Source organism: Ischnura elegans, chromosome 3 (assembly GCF_921293095.1).
Source record: "Ischnura elegans chromosome 3, ioIscEleg1.1, whole genome shotgun sequence".
Lineage (NCBI taxonomy): Eukaryota > Metazoa > Arthropoda > Insecta > Odonata > Coenagrionidae > Ischnura > Ischnura elegans.
This window is the reverse complement of record NC_060248.1, coordinates 33,419,649-33,444,099: the sequence shown is the minus strand read 5'-3', so window position 1 is coordinate 33,444,099 and position 24,451 is coordinate 33,419,649. Positions and strand designations below refer to the sequence as shown.

Genomic DNA, 24,451 nt, shown 5'->3' with positions numbered 1-24,451 from the left:
CCTGGTTGGCAGTTAAAAATATATATGCATAAGAAAATCAGGCACAATCACATCAGGAATATTTATTAACTTAATTGGTAAGCCACTACCTCAGATATGAAGGTCAGGGCTCAAACTCTACGCACTACTTGGACAAGCAAATTTTGGTTAGATTTCATGAACCCTTCTGTCCTATTAATTTATGCATTAGAAAATGTCATATTCTTTCTCAGAATAGCAAAGGTTTAAAATGTAGACATTACCCATTCTCCCACTAAATAATTTTCTCTCTTTCATGACAGATAAAATGGTGGGACTCATATCAGAAGGAAAGGGCTCAGGAGGAGCTTCTGGAAGTGCATCATCTGGAGTTCAAAGCACCGTTCCCCGTACTGATTCATCATCCAGTCACGACAGTGGCGCAAAGCACTCTAAATCTTCCCATTCATCATCAAAGCAGCAAGCAGCACACCATTCCGAATCCCACACAACATCTCTATCACATGGCAGCACTCAAGCGCCTCCCCCTCCAGCATCAACAACTGCACCAGCAAAAACAGGCCGTGATATCGAGTGGAGCTGCGAAGACGATTCACCAACTCCCCTCAAACCCAAAAAACAGAGCAGTCAGATTGCCAGGGAACTGTCCGACATGGTCATCTATGTTCAAGCCATAAAATTCAGAGGCCTAAACACCATCTCACCAAGCAGTTCCGTGAGGAGTCGCCGTCCTCCTCAGGCATCCGCAACCGGGGCTCCTGCATCGGCTATCGTGGCACCCAGTGCTCCCGGCACCCCAACCACAACGGGGGCCGGAGGTGCCGGGTCTGGTCACATTCCTGGAGTGGCCTCGTTAGCCCTTTCCACGACCACTGGCACATCGCCCGTTGCTATGCCGGCTCCTGGCTCCAATCTCACAGTCAGCGGGAGCCAAGCGCCATGTGTGCCACCGGAAATGGCCGGAAAGAGGCCAAACATCAACCATCCCTGCTACCAATGCTCCTCCCTGAATGAAAACACAGCCAAGAAACTGTGTAGGAAGCAACCCTTGGCCCTCCTGGCTCACACTGAGACCCAGTTGGTGAGGACTTATCCGGCAGGAATGCGGATAGACTCATCGAATTTCAATCCTACCATCTTCTGGGCTTTTGGCATACAGATGGTGGCACTAAATTACCAAACAGAAGACCCAGCATTGCACCTAAACGCAGCCATGTTTGAGCAGAATGGGCGATGTGGTTATGTGAGAAAACCATCTGTGATGTGGGACCGGGGACACATGATGTATCGTCGATTCAATCCTTGGGACAAGGAGTTCGATGGCCTGCATGCAGCCACCTTGTCTCTGACAATTCTCTCTGGACAATTTGTATGCCCTGGAAACCTTTCAGCTTCTGTGTGCGTGGAGGTGGAACTCATTGGGTTGCCAGCTGATTGTAACAAGCAGAGAACTAGGGTTGTGCACCGAAATGCTTTGAATCCTATCTGGAGTGCTGACCCTTTGCTTTTTCGTGTGTCTTTTCGTCACCTTGCTTTTCTCCGTTTGAGCGTTTTGGATGCACAAACTGGGCACACCCACGCACAACGTGTTCTACCCTTAAATTGCCTACGACCCGGTTATCGCCACGTCAGGCTACGATCCCCGCTCAATGCCCCTCTGCACCTCTCAACTCTTTTCGTTTACTCCCGTATTGAAGAGGAATCTCTCGATTTTTCCACCACCGGACCTGGTGTGGATACGACTTTCACCCAGGGAACTGAAGTGACCACAGTTGTTGACAAGGGGCTGAAGGAGAATGGGGATGCCAAGAGACCACACATTCCCATGATGGATGCTGCAGAACCCGGTTCCGAGTTAAGTCTAATAGCACCTGTAGGGCCAATGCCGTCCACTCCCCTGCCAGCACCCACCATCAAGCGCCGCATGTTCTTCCTAATGGTCTATGGAGTGGTTGCAGAGGAACCGTACACCATCTTGAAGATCACGCAAGAAAGCACCACCAAAGATGTTGTGGCATCCGCCCTGGCCAAGGCGGGAATTGGATCCGAAAGAATCAGGGACTTTCTCCTCGTGGAAGAGGTCGCAAGGGGGTGGGAGGCAAGGGACCGTGGATTGCCACCAGCGCAAAGGGTGCTGGATCCTGCCGAAAGGCCATTGGAAGCTCAGGCTGCCTGGACGGGTGAGGGTCGCTTCCTCCTCAAGAGGGTGGGAGATGACCCAAGTAGCCGAGCGTGGTTGTCTTCCATCCGGAGCAGCGGTGCAGGACGTCGCCGGGGTGGAGCCACTTCTACCGTGGACCGCCTGCACCGCAGGACCAACAATGCAGATGGCGTCGAGGAAGTGGAGGATGGAGACGGCTGTGATGGAGGGGGCATGCACTCATGGGAGGAACATGACAACTTTCTGGTCTGCGTCTACAATGTATCGCCCGAAATCCCTTACGCCATCCTGAAAGTTCCACTTGGGGCCTCCGCTCAAGATGTGCTGGCACAGGCCCTTGTCAAGGCCCGCCGCATGGAGGACCCTGCAAGGTTTGTCCTCGTCGAGGAGTTGGAATGGGGAGGAAGCGGCGGGACTGGAGGTGCAGACTCCACCTCGAGTGCCTTGTCTGGGACGTCCTCTGGGCGCAGGAGAACACGACAGCAGAGGATCCTGGATGACGACGAGAACGTTTACGCCACGCAAGCCAACTGGCGAACACTTGGGCGGTTCGTGTTGCGTGAGAGGATGGAGGCTGCAACAGCTTCCAACACATCCTCCGTGTCCCCAGCCGGCGGGTCCGCCTGGGGAGTGGGCAGAACTCGAGGGACCAATCTGCGCACGGCCACACTGGAACGACTGAGCAAGGGGTTGAGGGCCGCCTCAGCACGGAGTAGTGGAGGAGGAAAGACTCCGGTGCAGGAAGCCCTCAGTGATCCAACTGCCTCCCATCGGGTAGTTGTGACGGTGGCGACGGGGACCAGCGACGGAGGCTCTCAGGTAGTGGGTGCTGTCAGCGACGGCAGCCATCGTCCCCGTCACAGGGAGGTGCATTCGGAGGGAGAGACACTAAGTGATGATGAGCGTGAGTACGACTTCCGTTCCGCAGTGTCACGTCTCAAGAAGGTCTCTCTGAAGAAGCTTAGAGTGTGGAAATGAGGAATGTTTCCCCGGGCTGGGTGGAGATGGGACTGGGGGAGTCATAGCGACGGTTAGCCCGGGGTTTGATTTGTTGGTTCCAGAGATCTTGTGTACCCCTGAGCTTGCCCTTTTCTAGTCGTGAACTTCTGTGATACTGACTTCATATTACAAATGTCATTTTTAGTTAAACCTCCATTTTATGAATTTCATTGTTGGTACTCAAGAGGATTGATTTCACGTTTACGTCAGCATCAGGCCAGTGCAAGTTTTTGAGTGGTGTGGAGTAAAATGAGAAGCGAGTGTTCTTGTGAAGCCTTGAATGGCTTAACGAATATAAAGTTTATCTTCTCAAAATTACAATAATCAAACAAATCTGCAGCTTTTTCAATAATTCATTTAATGGATTGTATACGATTTTAGTAATAACTCTGCAATTTCAAGAAAGAGTGGTATTTTGTTGAAATTTCTCAGAATTACGCATATCATTTGAAAAGTCTCAATGATTGTTTTCTGCATGCTTTGGGAGCAAATGTTATAACGTAGAAATCTCTTCCTATGAACACTGTTCTTGTGTCAAGTTGTTGGACTTTATGCCATGATCAGGTGCAAGTACTTACCTATTTGGAAGAACTAAATGAGGATGCAATGAGACAAATCATGAGTTTTGTGATGAATTTTCTTCTTGCTTTCAAATGTGGTATGTTTGAGAGGTGTATTGGAGAGAATGTATATTGTTTAAATGTTTGGAAATGTCAAAAATAATAGAATCTATCATCATACCATGGCTGAATCAGTCACTGTAATTCAGTAGATCAATCGCATGCTGGTCAACAAATGTACCTTGAAACCTTTTATGACAGTCCACACAGATTTTGTACATAATGCTCTTGCAGTGTAATCTATAATTAATGTTCATAGTTTTAGACTTGGACTGTATCAAATTTTATTTGCCAAACTTTAGAGCACAAAAGATTTATGAGAAGATTGTTCTTCATATGTTAGCAAATCATCCTGTTTGTGTATATAGCAAGACACTCTAAAGTCTCGTACAATAACTTTTACACTTAATACTAATATATCATCCTTGCCTATGACTATGTGGTTTTTCTGCTTGTAAATTTAACTTGTTGCACTGAAATTGAAGACCAAGTGATAAACTAATCTAATATTGCATGGATAAATATGTTACATTTTCTAATGTGTTTAAAAAGAAGTTAAGACCATTCTTGTACAGAAAGACATTATTTTGATGAAAGTTACCATTTTAAATGATTTTTGAGAGATATTAAATAATGTTTAATATGAGTGGAAGTTTGCCCAGAAAAATAATGTATTTATAACACATTTATGTACTGTTTATTATTTATTATTGTTCTCTCTATCTCCATATTTTTACTGGCAAATGTCACCATGTTACTGTAAATATAAAACATGTTGCCTATAATATTGAATATTTGAAATGGTTTGCATTACATGTTGGGGAAAGGAAAGTTGTCAATATGTTTATATTTTGCAAATGACATTGATGGGTATATTTCAAAATCTACTAATTCTGTGTTGAATCACTGAAGTACATGATCAAGTCTTTTCCATATCAAAATTTTCTTGTAAATAATTTTCCACTTTTATATATACATATATACATACAAAACTTAATATGTATATCTTGCTCTTGGTTCCTTCATGTTTAATATCTTCTGCAAGGCTGTACCGTCACAATATATTTGCTATCATTCAAAACATATCCCTAAATTATTTGGAAATAAAAGCAGATGCTTTATTACGTACTAAACGACTTACTTAATATCAATAATAAATAAGAAACTATAGTGTGCATATTCTCTTCCGAGTATGTGGTGTGAAATTTTTAAACTTTTTCAATCATGTTCCTAGAAGCTCTAGCAAAAATGAAGCAAACACTTTCGAAAAGCATATAATTTTATCATATTAAAGAATAAACCATATTACAGCAGTTATAACAGTGCCTATTAATTCCCACTCTACCACATTCACCATAGTTTAAATTAAGTCCTTAATCTAAAAAAATACCTAATTTTATCATACCTATATAAAAGCAATGCTCATTGCCTGTAGGAGAAGATGTAGCCTGTGGATTTATGCATCCATAACAATTCCATTACCTGAAAGGCAATAGAAATTATTTTGTTTGCCAAATGTGTCGCCAATAGAGTACGGATAGAACCTCAAAATTGCTATCACCTTCTTTCATTTTACTTAAATAATTTTGGCTACATGCATTTAGTACACAGATTGTGATTTCAAATGCTTTAACCTTAAAAATTAAATAGCTAAAATGTGATGCAAAGATTTTCGGAGAAACTGATAAATGACTAGAACATATGTATTTTCTTACTCGTTCTGTAATAGGACTTTCTAATGACCAAACAGGATTCAGGGTTAAATCCTAAATTTGGTAAAGATCGGTGGGTAATTAAGCATTCGATATAACCCGACCATAGGTCATACAAAGGTTACATTGAAAGGTAACTTCTTATTACATCTCTAACCGTAAAAAAACACTCAGTTTTGCTTCAATAATTTCATCTTGCTCATTTTCACTACACAAAATTTGAGTTAAGGAAATATTTTCTGCCTCGGCAACGCAATAAACACACAGAAATTTATTTTGTACATGTGTTAAACTGAAATATAACAATGAATGATGAAATAAAAATCAAGTCAAAAAATGCAGTTATCCACGAATTCTATTAAATACTTCCATATTTTAAATAATATTATTAAATGAATTTAGCATGATATTATGTCGCGATTATAAAGTTAATGTCGGCATTTTCATTACCATATCATGGCGAAATTGAGATCGTTCTTAAGGAACTCGAACTTTAAGACCTATCCTATCGGTTTGATAAAAGTTTCGCCATTTCGAAAATAGAAGTATCATTTATAGCTCACAAAAATCATGTAGGAGTGAACACAATCCATGGATAATTGGGACATTTCCAGCATCCTCTGAATAACTACAAAACACGAATAACGCGCCGAATGAAACTGAATACGCTCCTCAGTTCAATAGGTTCAAAATTTATGCGACAGATGGCGGACATTCAGGAAATTCTGGTGACCAATCAAAAGCCGTAGTTTTACGGTTCGTCGTATTTGAACTTTCATTCAAGAAAAAGGGTTGGAATGACTTTAGGAATGTTGTGGGTAATATTTCTTTAATTGGTGCTTGCTAATTTGTTTTTCAAGAGTTGTGCAGTACCTGCTGATTATGAGTTGATTTTGACGTAAATGGTGGAAGTGCTTCTAGTATCGTGTCTACAGTTTTGAAACTTTTATCGAAATCGGTATGGAATACCCGTTGGACATTGGAATGGAAATATGAGTGAGGATACAGGTAGGAGGAAATTTGTTGTTCTTCGTCTTTTGATAACTTTGGTTATGCCTGGCGTAAGTACTTGCGTACTATAATTTCGCTTTACAGAAACGGATTTATCAAGAAGGAATGGGTCCAATGACTAACGATAATGACAGCTTACTCGCTGAAAAGTTGAGAAGGGAAGACCCAGAGCAATACCATACGTTGATTCGAATGCATTTGTCATTTTTGCTGGATCTTAATACTGATGAGTGAGTATTTTTCAATCAGAGAACTGATTGTATCCCGAATGGAATTATTGAACGTTTGTCGTTAATGTAGTTATATTTAATGCGTATGCATTAATTTTATTTGAAGCCAGCAAAATATCCATGCAATTGTATGTTTATTTAATCTAGTGTTGCAAAGTTAGCCAGCAGGTCATATTAATTAAATATATATTCTCTGGTATTCTTTTCTTTGCGTGTATCAACGTATTAGTACTCTTGTGCATGATAATTTGGATTGCAACAAATATGTAATTCTTATGTATCAAAATTTTAATTTCCTTGGTCGCCAATCTTCTGAAAAAGAAGTTCATTTACATGCCCTGTTGATTTAGCCTCATGGGCATGAGTCCTTATTATGTATTTTTTAAGCATAACTGCTGAAATTATCCTCGCACCCATTGTATTTTTTTATTTTATACACAGAATTTTACTTCCTGCATCATTTGTCATTTGCTTCCCTTATCCTGTTCTAGGTGTGACTCTGCATCGGACAAAGTAAAGAGTCGAATATTAAAATGGAATTTACTACCATTTTCCAAAAAGTCAAAAGCTCAATCGAAAGGTGTCATGGAAGGGGCACCACTTACACAAGAAGGGATCTGTCAAGTATACCAATTAATAGAATATTTAAGCAAAGAACAAAGTAAGCAATGCATTGAATGTGTTTGATTTCATCATAATAGGCATTTTATTAAATTTATTAATTATTCCGCGATTGGTGATGTGATGCGACTTCCTCTACATTAGATTCAGCTGCAGCTTTTTAAAGCTCATATGTTTTTAATTGTAGGGAGGCAACATCATGTGTAATTTTCTTGAATGATGAAAAACTCATATTTAGATGAATTGCTCCATATTTGCCAGCATTTTTCTGCCCATGACAGTTTTCAGGTTCCCTTAAAGCCTTGCTGCATCCTCCATCCACAATATCTGCCTTCTTTTATCTCTTCTAGGAGTTTTCTGTCTTCGCCCACCATGTGTACTCCTTGTTCCTTTCCCTGTCCATTATTGTCTCCATTCTTCTCCATTCCCATGTCTGGAAAGCTTCCAGGTTATCTCATCCTCTTTTTTTTGCAGTGTTCACGTTTACGTCCTGCAGTGCTCTTATCTATCTAAAAATCCCTGCTAGCCTCCTTTTTACTCTCTTACAACCTCCCTTTCATCAACTCTATCCTATTCATTAATGCTTCCGTTTCTTTGGTCAGTGATATTCTAATTTTGATATCTTTCCTGCTTCTTTTGTTTTCTTCTTTCATACAGCCCATAAAGTGACACTTTCACTTGTTCAGGTCTATGTCCATCTATTTTTACATGAAGTGGGGATGTTTTTTGGTCTCTAAGCTTTGCAGAACCACATGTCTTTTGTTTTTGTGCCATATTCCTTGCATTGTGTACAGAGTGCACCCATAAGTGCTTGCAAGCCTTTACCGAGCTTATCATCTTTGGACCTTTCTCACTTAAGCATCTGTCCTTAAACGCCACTGATGCTTACATCAAATGGATGCTCAGTGCACTGCAGCATGATCCCAGATCCAGGAAAGTGATTTTCAATGATGCCTGATGCCTCAAGAGTGATGCCAGAACTAAAATGTCAAACAATGCACCCTGCAGTTGCATCAGGCACAAGATGCCCAGGTAGCAACTGCTGTTGGACGTGGTTCCTTGATCACACAATGCAATTGTGACCTACAATCCTTGGAAACCAGTAATGCAGATCACTCATAAAGGAAAATGGGGCATGATCATGGCTTCACACAGCCATAGATGCATAGTTCTTGGAAACAAGGGCTTTCCTATTTCCTGAGCTCCCTTGCCACCTCCTCAACTTGCTCATTAAAAAGCGAGACCCATATTGGACAGGGTTGTCTGACACTTAAGCCAATGCTTGCCCACCCTGACCCTCATGTGGATACCCTCCCTTGTGCCATATGAGCAATTTTAATGAGCACTGTAGATATCAAATCTGTCCCTTCAATCCACTTGTACTTATAATAACTGCCCACCAGCATCTCCCACTTCACTCTTGTAAATAATATTCAAAATCTACTAAACCTGGATGTGCATCCTGGTTGTACTCACTGTTTCTGACAACAAGAAAGTTGCATTCACTTTCCTTGTCCACTTGCTTTGAACGTGTAGAGAAAATTAAAATCTAGAGATATATACTCAAGGTGTATTAAGGTTGTTCATTCTGAATCTGGCAGGACTTTCATCATTACCTCTATCATATCCTTTATTGACTTTTCCTCCTGAATCTCAATTGTTCATTTCTTTTGAAGTCATCACCCCTTTGCTCCAGTAGTTAGTTAATAATCTTCAGCACCATTATTGATATTTGAAATTACAAATTGTTAATGTTAACTTTAAAAAATGGAGAAATATTACGTAACTAAGACCGCCTGTGAAATAATTACACATCATGGTGTTAAACTGTTATAAAATTTAGTATTTATATGCTGATTTTTTGAAATGGGTGTCATCTCAGTCAAATAATATATTTTTACATTTGATATTGGTATCCGAAATGCATGGAACATCCATGAAGTATTTTATCATGTATTATATATAATTATTGTTGTTTATATATTATTTTTTTGCTTGAATATTAGTGTGTTAGTAGTTCATCACCAATATGTAAGTTTCCACAATCAAATTCCACTAACAAGATCTCTTGATTTTGTTTCGGCTGTGAAGTGAAAAAAAATTGTTGTTTAAGGTGATGCATACTTATGAGTAAAATGTTTGTCTCTAGGCATTCAACAAGAAGGCATATTCCGCAGAAGTGGAAAGTTAAAGCGTCAACAAGAATTGAAAGCTTTGCTTAATCAGGGTATCACCCTTGATTTAAATGCTGGTCATTTTTCCGTCCATGACTGTGCATCAGTCCTGAAAAACTTTTTGGCTGAACTGCCTGAACCCCTACTTACTGATGCCCATTATCCAGCTCACTATCAAATTGCAGGTTGGTGACTTTACTCCAGTGAAATGAATGGTTGAATTTCATGTAATGGTATGGCTTAGAGTATGTGCTCGGAGGAGAAAATTTTTTTTAAGTATTTGTGCATTGGAAGGGAGGAGGAACTCCAAGAGGAGTGGTGATGCAAAAGGAGAAGTGGCTAGTGGGAAATATTTTGACATCGAGGACAGAACTACGTTAATAAATATGTATTATAAAGCTGTGTATATGATTGGTGTAGGAGCAGAAAAATAAAATTTCATCATTTGCACATGTATACCTGTATACATACTATGGGGAATAAAGTATCCCAGTAAAGTTTATGGTGCCACTGTAAAGCTACTAGAAAATCAGTTTACTTTTTGATGGCATATTATTCCTCAGCCAAATCCTGAGGAGGGGTTAATGTATCATATCTTTTCACTGCACAAGTCGGACACTCCCGAGTGAATCAATGGACTCTACCCTTGTGCAAAAGCAGGTGCGAGATTTGAAAAGAAGAGAAACTATGTATGAAATATTTTTGCTACTGAGTTGAATAGAATGTTTGTTAGGCATTAGATTATCTAATTTGCGACCATTCAAGTGAGTTGCGAGAATTGACGGTTGGGGCAGGTTAGCTGGTGGTATTTTATCTCATAATAGGGTAGTTTCCTTCATCAAAGAAAATGAAAGGCATTGATTGCGACTCGTTACCCACCATTAGTGTATTCATAATTCACAAATTATTTGGTTTTTGAAATACCGGTTTTGACGAATGGCAAGGGTCAAATTTTATCCTCATTTGAAAAAGGCCAGATTGGCGTCCATACGATTCCACTCCACGTGACGTCACAGGGACCTAGTTTCTACACGAGAGGATAGGAGTTATGCATCGTCTGAGGTTACCAATGCATGCATGAGGCACAGAGCTCAGGGAAACATGTCTTAATAATCACCTATTAAAACTGGCTTAGGTCGGAAAGTTTTCTTCGTTTGATAAGGTATTAATAAACCTTTTTTAAGCCAAGCGCTACCAGCCAGCAAGGTACTCAGCTACCCGCTAGCATCCTGCGTCCTATCAGCGCTCAGAGCCTTGATCAAGGTCACCTCACAAGGCGGGAGGGGGAACCAGAAATGCGTCGCACGGACTTTTTCCCATCATTCCTACTTACGCGTCGCGTTTTTCGCGCGCTTGAAAATTTTCACTTTTCATTTAATCGCAAAAAATAGATATCGTAATTTAAAAATCTAAAAGCGTGAAATACGTACTCCAGGAGTAATAATCTTTCGATTTAGGCAATAAAAAAATAATAGGAAACCACCCTATTTGTAGAGGTAAAAAAATGGAAGACAATGGGATGACCTCCCTGATGCCATCAGAAAGGGAATGATTTTCTCGCTGACTGAAAGTGGTGGCTTTGCTGCTGGTTGATTTCCATTGAAGAAATATGTGAATTGATTGATTGAAGATAATATCATTTAATGCATTATGCAATATCCATGAAAATAACTTAAACTAGGAAGAGAATGACTTAGGTAGCTGTTAGAAAGTCAATTTGAAGTTTGTCCTCACGAGTTGAAATTCATCAGTTAATTTCAGCTGGCTCAAAACTTTAACTCAGTGCTTCATGTCTCGAAACCAATTACAGTTCTGTTCCTGATATCCCGTATCTTCTCTTGTATGTTGCTCCGGAATCACAGAGCAGCGTACCACATCATCCACATTGATGAACACACACATCAATATGCTGTCACATGTTTTTTTTTTTTTACTTGTGAGCATTGTCTCTATTTTAGCACTTGAAATTTTTAGTGATACTTTTTACTCTTCCCACCATATCTGTTAAGGCCTGTTTACACGATACATTAACACGTACGAGTTAATGTACGTTTGCGTGAATGATTTTTGTGGACTGGAACGGAACATGTACGAATGCATGAACCAAATTAGAACAGGTTCTATTTTCTGTGCATGCATTCGCACAAGTTGGGTGGTTACACGGTGCATTTTGGCGTTCATTCTCGCGTTCATACATTTAGACATTAACCTGTACGAGTCAATGTACCGTGTAAACAGGCCTTAAGACAAGGAATGTTGTGAAAGTGAAACTTATTCTCAACGGTTGTAAGTGAAAAGTTTTGATATAGATAAGAGTTTAAGAAAAGAAAGAGGTCCTCAAAATCAACAGTGTACCGTGTTAAAAAGAATCCAGTGGTCTAAAATTCTTGAATGCTATGAAAATAATGCATTGGTCGATTTCCATGTTTGATGGAATAATTGTTTGCTATCATATCAACTTCACCTAAATTCCATTTTGTGATTATAATCCTGTAGTAGTCACAAGGCAAATCCCCTCTCATTTATAGCTTATGCTGGTTGCATGTATTTTTCTGTTTTGTCTTTCCTTTCTTTTTTTTAATCAAATCATTTCAAGTTACTGTACAAATATGTATTGAAGTTTCCACCCCACTCTCATGCCCTATATTAACCTTGGTGATGCATAGAAACACCTCAGTAGTGGTAGCACCCATTTCTTTCTGGTATTGCTTCATTTTGTTTTCTTACCGTATGATATGGTATACATATATTTGGAAGAGGCGATCAACAGCTCTGGTCATTTGAGCCACGAGGAAAGGAAGGGTGGACCTGTTCTTAATGAAAGACTCTTTAGGGGACCATAGCCTAATGTCCTATGCGATTCTCAGTGCGCTGTACTTGAAGTGCCCTCCACGTAGCACATGAGAAGGGATTGGGTAATACCTAAAAAATCTTCTCCATTGCCAGGATTTGGATTGAGACCCAGAGGTTGCAAAGCCAGCACTTTAGCAACCAAAGCAACCAATTCTCTATCCTTCCTTAGCTTCCTCATTTCTTATCTCTTGTGTTCTTTTGATTTAAAGTAAATTTATTCCAGATCACTGATGGTCCTTGCCTTGAAGTCATTGTTCAATTCAGCTCCACAAAAATGTTTCCAAGAACTTCTTCCTTATCTGTTATAGCATTTATTTTCAAATCAAGTTTTTTCATTCTTTTGGCTATACGTAAAGCTTATTCGATTCTAAGGTAACGTTGCCAGCAGATTCAGGGACACATTTCCTGATTTATTTCAGTGGTGCCAGAATTCTCTATGTATCTCAATGAGAGATGATTGATTTCAAAAGAATCGTTTTGGATTGGTGATGGATTGGCCTATCAAATGAGGGGATATGAAGAGTAAATTGAGTTTTATCTGTATTATGGCTTGGTGGTGATTTGAAACTTTAATCTTTTCTTATTTTATAAATTGTGCTTGAAATTAACAAATGCAAATATGTTTAGAGTCAAAGCAGTATTTTTTAAATGATGAAAAGATGATTGGAAATTATGGTTGTCGCTTAAAGCACAACTTGCTGTGCTATTCATATAATCTTGAGTTTACCGAAATAAATAAAGTAAATAGACCTAAACATGTTTACTTAAGAGGATATTTTTCCCTCTTAGCACTGACCTCATGGGTTCAGGGGCGGATCCAGGATTTCTTTCTGGGGGGGAGGCACAAATTAAATTTAATTATTGCAGTCTTACAAAATGTAGAAAAATATTTCAGACAGGCTGATACATCAGCCTGACTCACTCACTGTTTGAGGTGCAAAAGCAGATATGTCGGCCTGATGTACTAAGAGGGCTAAATAAATAAAATATTTGTAAAAATCCATTTTAGAAATGTGTGCGTCCAGTGCAGATGGGAAATCTGATGGAAGATTGCTCACAGCTCTGCAACTCCTCTTGCTGCTCCTCCCAGCTGAAAACAGAGTCCTTCTCAGTGACTTGGTCAGTCTTCTTCATCTAACTGCTAGCTATCAGCGTGTAAATAGAATGTCTGCTGAGAGTTTAGCAACCCTCTTCACCCCACATTTGGCATGTCCTCGCAAGGTTTGTGCTCATCTGTTGTTGATTTAATTAGAATTTATTATTGCTAAAGACTTCTAGGTGAGTTCTACCCTCACCTGTCACGCCTTCCATAGCAATTAAGCAATAATATATGTGGCTGTAAATAATTTTCCCTTTTGTGAGGTTTGTTATTTTGCAGCCTTATTCTTTAAATAATATAAAGAATATTTACATTTGATTCAATGATTAATTAGCATGAAGAGATATGTAGTTGGTATAATGATTTTTGTTGTGGGAATACACAGACTAAAAAATCAGAATTTGGCATGATAAATAAAGAAAAATCAAGTAAGATTTTTTCATTAGATTTGAATCTATTGATGAGTTTAATAATGCCAAATTCCTTAGATTTTTCTTGAAATATATTCTGAGTAGGAAGCCAGTTCCTTTTAGTGAGCCAGGTATATTTTTTCACAATTTAGACTTGAAAAATACTGTTTTTATTGGATTTGATGCTGGGGTTTTTGAGAGCTTTGACCTGAATATGAACCCTGGACCCTCCAGTAGCTCAATACTTACCTTAGCCACTATACTTTCGCTGTATAAGTTTAGAGATTCATACATATTTGCTGCTTTGAAAAGAAATTGTTCAAAGCAGTTGTATTAAAAAGTTCACAGCAATAGTATCACGATTTATTTGTCCTCATGACATATCATCAAGTTCACTAACCTTATGAGAATGGCAATGAGTTCCTGAAACCATTTAAAAAGTTCCTCCACATAAGCCCATCAATGATTAAATTTATTTGAATTTGCTGCCATAAACTCTGAGAAATAAATGCTGAGAAAAACTCAAGAGCCTTCAGCAAAGAAAAAAATGCACTTTTATTTCTCCAGAAAAAAAATTCTCTTTGCTGTGATATTGTATTTTTTATGAAACCCAACTCATTTTCTTTCTTGTCGTTATGCATATGCTGTGAAATATAGAAAACCTACCTTTAGTGTTACCATTAACCCATCTCTTCGAATTTTCTCCACAGATGCCCCCAGAGGCCTTGCATGCCAACTCTCAGCTGATGTCTCATGTCATTGCCTTCATGATACGTCAAGGTGCTACTTCTCTATTTTCTATCCCACCACAGTTAGCCACAGATATTAGAGCATATTGGGCTCGGAAGGAGTCAAATGAATCAGAACCGTCCAAAAAGGTAACTTCTCTGTCCATTTCTGCGATTAACAGTCCTCCAAACGTAATTGTCACCTTTCTCAACCTCTTATCCTCCAATGTGCTTAGTAATGATTCCTCTTTGCCTGTCCAACTGGCCAGTCTGAAATCTATCCTGTTCAGGTGGAGGTGAGCTGTGGTTTGAAGGGTGAGAGGAGGGTGGGTGAGGAATCGGCCGAAGTGAACACAGTATTCAGTTTTGTGGATCGGGAACGAACAGCTCAGGCCCATCACTCAAACCCCACGGAAGCAGCTCTTGCTCAGTTGTATGCTCATATTCGCTCATTGCCAGAGTCGTCTGAGAAGCGGCGCTTGGTCAAGCAGTTTAACAAGGAGAATGGTTTGGGGACGCCTCATCAGCACAATGCTCGCATCATTAATCCCCGTGGGCGAAGTCTGGGTGACTCCATTAAGGTTTGAATCCAAAATTGGCCACTGATTGCCTGAATCATTCTCACTTCTTGAGCTTAAATCATTTTTCTTATTGCGTAATACATAATTATTCTGTAGAAGGTATAGTCTACTTTTCTTAACCTACTGTGAATTATAACTATTCATTTCTATTAAAATATGTATTTTTCTTGCTGTAGGGCATAAAACTATTTGACTGACTTGATGTAGTTTGTCCAACCATCTGTTGCCTTGAAGAAGCTAGAAGAACATCAGTTTTCATGACTTTGTCAGTAGTCATATAACTATACCTTGTAGTGAACTTCAGCATGCCCTTCACGCTTACCTCTATACATATGTACTAATAAAAATGCTTATAAACTTAAAGCTTGGCTTGTAGTGATGTGGTTGTGGTTTCTTCTGTTCAAGGTGATTCAAACTGGTGATTATTGCCTGTCATTGTCATATTTCCTATAATACATTGCTAACAAATAAATTGTGCTGAAAGTGCATGTGAGAGAGACTGAAATTTGTAATACTGTAAAAACGTGTATAAGTGACACACCTTTTTTCCCAGAAATTGAGCCAAAAATGGGGGTGCGTCTCTTACACGATTTTCTTATTCCCCCCCTTTCCCAGTCGCAAGTCCAAGGGGAACTGAGTGGCCTTGGTTTTCAGCATGAGTTGGTCATCTGAAACCCTACCTGTATGTCAAAAACATGGCAGGCAGAGGTGTTTCTCCCTTAGTGACATATTTTTACGATGCTCCTGCTGGCATTTCTTACTCGTAAGCATCACGTTGGTACCTCAGAGGTGAACATGGATAAGATCACGCGAGGTTTTTCACTCTGGAAGGCGCGCTAAATTTACTGCTACGAGTGGGCATCCCACAGCATTTATACTACAAATGGTAATCGCATATTAAACGTAGAGAAACACATAATTTTGAAGGAGGGTAGTAGTCAGCATCTGTCTTGCCGAGTAATTTCCATTATGCTAAGGGCCAGATTTTTCAAAAATCATCTTCAGACGCTATTTTAAAGATTATTGCAATTGAAAATTCTATTGGTGTTAAAGCCTGCTGTTTAAAAAATTCAAACGAGTGTGTATATTGTTGGACTCAGTGGCGGCTAGAAGAAATCAGAAATGCTTTAAAGTGAAGAGTGCTGAAGGAATGGTATAGGGGAAGGAACTAGCTCCCTCCGTCTTTCAAGCAATGAAGCTACGAGTGCAGGAGCAAGGGACGAACACATCCTATCTTGCATGTGACGTCATGACATTGTTGCATCGTTGCATTCAAAGCGAAGGGGCGAGGGCACAGTAATGTGATGTACGCAGTTAGCGTTACCTGAAGTTTCCAGTCCGTCTCGTCTTGTTTAAAAGCTCTCATGCTTCGCTTGTTTCTTCCGAAATTATGCTGTTTGGACTGTGCTGATTATTAGTAGCCTTATTGTAACTAGAAAGCTTTGTGTCAATTTGAGCTTAAAAACCTAAATACTGTGTGATATGCGTCGCGTTAGGTCTCATTCTTTTTTGAACCTTGTGCACGTCATATAATGCTGAAAGCTATCATGATATCTTTGGGTTCATAAGTGACTGGCCTCTGGAAACAGGGAGAATTAAAGCTGGTAGACCAAAAAAGGTCAGTCGGTGAGACAGGGTAAGGATGAAGCATGAGGATGGTTTCGTGAAACCTATGCCGTGGTTATTATCTCACAGTGCCAAGATTCCCTCGATTGTTGTTCAATCTCTTGGGAAGATTCACGCCATGTACCTGTTGTGTTTTGTCTTAAAATTTTCACGTCTGAAATTATATTGCAATACTCCTATGAGAGCTTTTGTTCGTGAGTAGGACAAGTATCGCAGTGCAACGGCATATGCGAAGAGAGGATAGGAATTCTTTCTACTCCCTCCCATGGGACGTTTCATTCATGAAAGCATTGAATAAAAAATTTGGATTCAGATTCAATTTCTTCAACGAATTTGGGTCCGAAGTTTAAGGTGTAGAGCATTATCCGTGGATATTTGAATCCGAGGTATCCGATCCGACCATCCCTAGTAATCATCGTAAGGTCAAGGCAACAAGTGAATGCTTACTTATCTGCAAGCGCCATACATATTGTGTAAATTTAGCTGAAAAATGCCGCGCAAATTTTTGCCATTGAAAGTAGAAAATTTGCTAACTGTCGAAAGTCCAGGAAAACGTCTGCAACACCACACGATGGGATAAAAAAAAAGCTGAAAAAATTTTTTATTAGCTCTGATGCTCAAAGAAGGGGTGTGTCTCTTACACGTGTTTATACGGTATATGTATTTGCCATATAATACTATATGTACTATGCATCCAATGCTTCAATCATTTTTTGGTCAAAAAACCTTGATTCAATTATGGTTTTATGAAAATTTTGCTTTCAAAATGAACAAAATTATCGTTAAAATAATTTTCTTGTAAAATTCAACAGTAAAGGTAGAATCTTATTAATTAATGTATTGCATACGCAAATATTCCTCTAAAATTTTATTCCTAAGCCAAAGTTTGTAAGAAAAGTTTATGCTTTTTTATTCTGATAAAAAGACGAAAATGACAATTTAACTCATGAAAATGAATACTTCAGACTTAGATATTTAGATGAAAAAAATTAAAATGAATTTGAAAGAAACTGAAAATGTATCTCTTGTCAAAGTGCATATTGTAAGTGTCTTGAACAATGGTAGGTGAATTATGATGTATTTTATTTAGTAGAGAAGTATTTGCAGTTTTAATGAAGGTGTTTTCATTAACAATTAATTAATCAAAGCTCAAATTGGTCCAGATTAGCATTGCCTGCTACAGGCAATTATAAAATATTATTTCAAATATCTCACGCCTTTGTTAGCAAGATCAGGAAGCAAAGCAAATTGCTCAAAGCAGCTGAATGCACCCATGATACTCGTGGATTTTTCTAGTGTTCCAAAAATGGAACATCATAAAATAACAGCCTGTTACCAAATCAAGAAGTGTTTCCAAATTTTCATCTTATAGTACTAATCGCCTACTATCACTGATCTCACAGGGAGGAAGAGAAAGAAAAATTGGGACTTAGGCGAATTTATGACTCTTATCATAGTCATTGAATTATGCAGAGGGGTCAGGTGTTCTCAAAATGGAGCACTAGGCATAAATGGGTTGAGGGCCGAAAGACCTTGCATGAAAGGTGAAAATAATATATATTAGGGGCAGGACTAATTAAATGTTACGTTTTAGAACTTCTTGACAAGGTTCCCAGGCATGAGGACTGATCCATTTCTATTATTCCAGTCCAGTATGTGCATATAATTAGTACAGCTTCCGAAAAAATTAACGCAAAGCTCATTGGCATCTGAATGCAGTCAGCTCAGGAACTACTTGAAGATGTCCCCCTTCTAAAATTTTGCCACCTAATATTCTCATACAACCCGTATTTTTCAAACAAAATACTTCTAATACCAAGGAAATCAAATGATAATCGTTTCGGTATGTCTATAAGATAAAATCCGCCTATGATTTCTTTCACCAGTTTTTCAAATTAGGCTTTATTCCACGTATCAACTAGAATGGAGTTTACTCTCATTAGGAAATTTGTGAATGCAGCCAGCATGTTGAGTATTGAAACTGTTAAGGAGCACATTGGTCCCGGAGATGTAGTGGGCAGAGTATTTACCGACCAGGGGTTCTGCAGATCAAATCATGGTGACAGATAATTGTGCATTGCATACACATTCCTCTTCCTCCATTTCAAGACTAAATTCCTTGTAGCTCAGCAGAGTTGAGTGAAAGTAGAGTATCAAGCCACCTAAATCCTGGGTTTTCAATCTTCGAATTTTGGGAATTTGTGCATGTATTCCACTGAAACATTGGGCTAATGACTGGGAACAGAATTTTGATTTTTTTATTAACGTATACAACAAAATATGTATTATATATTAATAACTTTTTGAAATTTTTTCGTTACCAAAAGGCCTTATTTTGCCCTTATTTTTGAGGCTCAGAAATATTTTACTGTAGATGTTATCTGCTCTTTATTTAATGCTTGCTTTCTGATTTAAATTATTTGAATGGATTTGTTTTTTTAGCGTGGGAATTTTGGACTGATAAAGAAGTTAAACATAACTGTGTTAATGTGCATAAAAAATCATTTCACCTACTGTCTGTTATAGATTTTCTGTCATTTTAAGTTCACAAATCAAAATGTCGTGAAGAAAAAAAATCAGTGTCATTGCCTTCACCTATTAGTGCAAAGTATTTTATTGTGTGGATTGAATCAAATTGAAACGTTTCTATGAGAATATTTCTATGCTTTTTAGCTGATTTTCCATTGTTGAACCGAGATGGACTTTTTTGACTTGCCATTAAATAGCGTTTAGTCTTATCTTGAATTACTGAATAAATACAACACAGAATAAATATTATTTAGACAATAATAATAATGGTTAGTGTTACTGTGATGCAACACGAAATTGATGAGAATGATTTAAGTATGAAGAGATTATGAATAAATATTGGAAAAGTCTGTGAGATCTATCAATGGCTAGGCAGGCAAATGGTATGATATTGATCATTTTTCCATACAGACAGAAATAAAACAAATCCTCTCCTGTTTACTCAATCATGGATTTTATTCTCAAAAAGTCGATTTCCATATAATGAAAGCGCTGATCGTTAATGTTAAATAATGAACTAGGCAATAGATAAAAATGTATATTACATATATTGTTATAATTAGTGAATTTCCTGAATCTCATTTTATGTCATTGCATGATAGCATTTAAAAGACATTTATAATTTTACTCAGATACTTTTACTAGAAGCATGCTATATTTTTCAATAATTTTAATTTGAAGAAAGGTTTGTAGTGATAGTCTTGGATTACAAATCAAGTTTTCGAAAAATAAAACGTTCGACAAGGCTTATCTATTCCTTTAACTTGAGCATATATATTACGAGAACAATGACTTGATGATCAAACTGATGAACTGCTTTGAGCCTTATGTGAAAGAACTAACTCATAAGCTCAATCAAGGCATCAGCATTTTCTTAAGACTTAATAATTGAGGGATCAAGTTTATTTATAATGGTAGCATTTTAATTGATTCAAATCCAATCTGTGGGAAAAATTACTGGGAACATAGTATTGAATTGGGGATTGCTATACTTCACTACAGTCAGAAAACCGACATCTCTGAAGTTTCTAGGTGGCATAAAATTTTGCTTTTCACTCTGCTTTGACATACTCTTAGGACGTTGCCCTTGACATGGTGGAGGGAGTCAAGGCTTTGACACACTGCACATTTAGCTAGTGGCTAGGGTCACTGAAGCGAGGTTGTGCAATGAGGGAAGGGTAGTCAAGTTTCTTTTTACTGGAAAGATAACGGGGAAACGAGCGCTACGGCTTCTAAAGATAGGTGATTCAAAAGGGGTTCTCAAATGGCCGTAACATTTGGCAACACTCCTCAGAGGAATAAACAAAAGACATTTCACCAGAATGACCTCCTGTGGCAGTTTACGGGAATTACTTCCACACCAGGGTCTACCACAGACACAAGCACACACCCCCAAATGGACACCTTCGCAAGACTGCCGGACCTCGCTGAGGTGACCTTGGGTTGTAACCTGGGACCCTTTGCGAACTGGATGGTCTTTCCTAAGGATGCCAGGTTATTACACACTCACACTTCTGTGGTGGTTTACGGAAATGTTACTTCCCCACCACGGACCACCACAGACCATACACACCACCCAGAATTATCCTTTGCAGGGCTGTAGTGACCTTGCTAAGCTAATCTGGGTTATAACCTGTCCTCCTTTGCAGAGCTGTAGGGACTTTGCTAAGGATGCCAAGTTTTGCCACAATCACACTCACAAGCACTCAACACAATCACTTACACAAATAAATACAGTTTTGAAATTGCAATGGTCATACCTGATCCTCTGGACCTCAGGCTATGATTTGCAAAGTTTTTTTTTAGAAAAATTGGTCCACCTTGTGCATGCAATCATCGGTACCATGATTTGATTCATAGAACCTCTAGTCCGAAGGTTAATACACTACCCACTACACCTCCAGGACAATTATGCACTTGAGCAGTTTCAGCTCCTAATATATTGGCAGCATTCACAGATCTCCCAACAAACTCCATTTTCCTCTTTTTACTTTCACTCCAGAAGTGGGTGACAACATAATGAGCTTTGGGTAAATTTTTTCAGCCACTATACGATTTGTTGCTATTCTATAAAACAAATTTTGTTCAGCAATGAGATACTTATTATATAAATGGTTCAAGGATGATTTATGATACAACATTCTTTGGGTAATATGCTATGTTCATGACACATTGAGAAACAGCTTTTGTCTACGCCCTGATGAAGAATCATATTCATGAATAGACGTGCATGTCATATTCTTAATGAATGTGTTGTTAAAATTTTTGAACATATCCAGCTAAAGAAAATGCGAACTACTTATCATCAAGGACTTTTTTCAAAATGGGCATCAGGATTTATTCTTTTTTGGTTAAAAAGGAGCTTACTCAGAGGTTTTCACAGGCTGAGAAATTGTTTAATAAGGGATGATAAATGGGGACAATTTTCATTGGATATTGTTTTTTTTTCTTATCTAATAATTAAGAAAGGTATTAACAAATGTTTTCGTGGTGGTCTCTTTCTGTATGCAGCAAACTGACTGTACATATAAGAAGTTTTATATTTTATGTGGTAACGTCTGACCACATGTTATTTTCAAAGTAGGTGTTAAATAAGTTTTCATGGGCATTTTATTAACATGATAATATAATTCCTGTTGCATAAATATGTATTGATTTCATCACATATCATGTTCATTCTTAAATATGAACCTGCATGAAAGAATTAATATGCAAAAAATAGTTAAGTGATTGGCATTGCTTTATGCATAGTCGCTTTTATGCTCTGGTTCATTGGGATGTTTAATGCATGTTCGTGTGTAGAAAATGCATTTGTTTCTACTCGGGAATTGTCTATCCTATTGTTTAATTACCTTACCATGAAGTGCTTTTGTTTTAATATCAGCCTCCTAATTTTTCCATTTTGATCCAATAACTTTGGAAAAAAATTGCATGGCTATTTTCAATCACATATTCCAGACGGGAAGAGGCTTAATAGGTATACATTTTTTAATAACTTCTATTTGGTAATAATTATTTGCTTCATTATTCTTAACCCTTTTAGTGAGGTGGGCCGATAAATCGGCTTTTGCTAGTTGGGCGAAAAGTGTGGCGGTCCAATATATCAGCTCTTATGTAGTCCATTATTTAATTTGCTATAGCTTTATTATTACATTACTATAACTTATTTCAGTTAAGGTATAAGTATTTTGTCAATATTAACCAGTTTAACCTCCTCAATTAACCGTACATGGATGTGTAATAAAATAGCTTTTTATTGTTTTTTTCCTAGTCGCTACATTTTATGAAAATATCCTCTGCATTTCTCCCCAGTGCCCCAGGAAGAAGGATAGCACTAAGAGGGTTGAATAATGTTTTATTTTCATGGAAAACTTTGCATCAATGCATGCGTATTATAATTGGTAATAATCAAAATTTTTTCAATCCACTCACTAATTTGTTAAACCTCAAATAATTGTGATTTTAGATTTAGAGTTTTAGGTTTTTACTGTGGAGCTTCAATAATCTATCATTTGGTAAAATTCTCTGTATTATCAACCTATCGCTTCCATAACCAGTCCAGCAGCCACTAATCTTCCGTCTGTTCCCCTAACATCCTATTATTGTACCCTTCTCTACCCTTTCCTACACTTTTCCACCCCAAAACCAGTATTTCAATGGTATGAGTGCACAGGATGCAGAGAAAGAAAACATAGAAACCAAAATAAAAATGGCCAAAGAAATACTATGAATAGATTATCTTTTATCTCTTTTGATTTTCTATTTTCATTCCCTCCATTAGGGCAGGCAGTTGAAGCTCTGCTGTATCTCCTTCAAATTTTCTTTATTATACGATTCTTGATTACTCATGTGTGCTGTGTAATACATTCCATTTTATGCCTCTTACAAATACATGTGCACTGTCTTTGGCTGTGATCCAAAATTCCTTTATCAAATCACTATATTATGAGGCCTCAACTCATGGTGCATGTGAATGAAGTGGAAAGGGATGGGTCAGTGTTTTTCTCACTTCGACTGGTTCTTGAATTTAAAGCCAAAATAGGAATGTATGCAAAAAAAATTGTTAAACCCAGTTTGGAAGCCTTTTTCATGCATAATAGACATTACATAGTGTAAGTAGAGGGATGTTAAGGCATCAATTGTTTGTGAGATAACTTGATGTTATATTTAAAGCAGCTTTCATTATTGCTAGCACTATGAATATCATTTCTAGCTTTTGAAAATCAAGCAATGTAAATGAAACTTGTGATCAAGAACCACGACTGAGAACTGATTCCAGGAACTGGTCAGATATCGGAACTGACAAATAAGTGGAACCGACTCACCCTTAAAAATGGGTTTAGCATATATTTCTAGGGATGAATTAACAATCCATTTCTTGTCTGCATTAAGGTAACTGATTATGTTTCAGAAACACTTGTTCAACAAAGGGATCAAGTGTGCAAAGAATGGAGTCCACCAAGGTCACTTCAATGTGCTCCAGCAAGCATCATCAGATAAGTCCAATGTGAGTCTTTGTTATGTGTGAATGATGAGGTTGACTTGGGTTTTGCATGATTTAACATGCCTAGCAAATATGCTTGATTCGCTCCATGTTGAAGTAGTGTAGTTGGTGATCTGTGTTTTTACTGAATTGGTTACTCTTCATGCTGAGCTTGCTTGAAAAATTAACTCCTTTTGTACATACACTATTGGTTTCAATTTAATGCACCTCTTAAGATGAATCTTGGAGTCTGTCCCTCTTGAGAAGTGATGCACTTCTTAAGAAAAATCTTGAAGTCTGTACCCTTGAATTACATAAATTAGATAATGTTTATGGATGAATTGGCTTTTCTAATAATTTTACTTTAGAACAAAAATTAACTGTATACTCTTTGACTAAGTTTTTTTTATTGGTAGTTATGATAGAAATTAATAGGTGAAGAGACGTATTTTTCAATTTCTCTATCCATCGCCCATTTCTTGAGTCATGCGTGGTGCAAAATTGATGGCATTACAATACCTTCACTGCATAAACGCTCAACAATCGCCTACCGAATCAAATCCGCTCATCTAGTACTACAAGGGCTTTCTAGATGAGTGGATTTGATTCCGTGGGTGATTGATGAGTGTTTATGC

At 38.2% G+C, this 24,451-nt stretch overlaps 2 protein-coding genes and 1 long non-coding RNA gene across 6 annotated transcripts in view; 2 read left to right on the top strand and 1 right to left on the bottom strand.

Moving 5' to 3' along the window:
- LOC124155644 (1-phosphatidylinositol 4,5-bisphosphate phosphodiesterase epsilon-1-like) overlaps positions 1 to 5,076 on the top strand; it is a 359,516-nt gene extending 354,440 nt beyond the window's left edge. The window contains exon 28 of the mRNA XM_046529648.1: positions 282 to 5,076. Within this exon, the coding sequence (XP_046385604.1) occupies positions 282 to 3,118 (2,837 nt within the window). The 3' untranslated portion in view covers positions 3,119 to 5,076. The remainder of the gene's footprint in view (positions 1 to 281) is intronic.
- Positions 3,496 to 6,023, bottom strand: LOC124155645. 2 transcript variants are annotated; one of them, XR_006864215.1, is made up of 3 exons: positions 5,922 to 6,023; positions 5,165 to 5,763; positions 3,496 to 4,847 (listed from the first exon to the last, which is right to left on the bottom strand). It is a non-coding gene; the product is annotated as an uncharacterized LOC124155645 (long non-coding RNA). The 2 variants fall into 2 exon arrangements; XR_006864214.1 differs by having other exon boundaries at positions 5,165 to 6,023.
- A 172-nt stretch (positions 6,024 to 6,195) lies between these two features.
- LOC124155638 overlaps positions 6,196 to 24,451 on the top strand; it is a 29,003-nt gene continuing 10,747 nt past the window's right edge. The window contains exons 1-8 of one of the 3 annotated variants that reach the window (XM_046529640.1): positions 6,196 to 6,479; positions 6,567 to 6,712; positions 7,204 to 7,373; positions 9,483 to 9,692; positions 13,370 to 13,581; positions 14,580 to 14,747; positions 14,888 to 15,178; positions 23,745 to 23,840. In XM_046529640.1, coding sequence (XP_046385596.1) covers positions 6,588 to 6,712; positions 7,204 to 7,373; positions 9,483 to 9,692; positions 13,370 to 13,581; positions 14,580 to 14,747; positions 14,888 to 15,178; positions 23,745 to 23,840 — 1,272 coding nt within the window. In that variant the 5' untranslated portion in view covers positions 6,196 to 6,479; positions 6,567 to 6,587. Of the gene's footprint in view, positions 6,480 to 6,566; positions 6,713 to 7,203; positions 7,374 to 9,482; positions 9,693 to 13,369; positions 13,582 to 14,579; positions 14,748 to 14,866; positions 15,179 to 23,744; positions 23,841 to 24,451 lie in introns of all 3 variants that reach the window. The other 2 variants (XM_046529639.1, XM_046529641.1) reach the window with 2 other exon arrangements.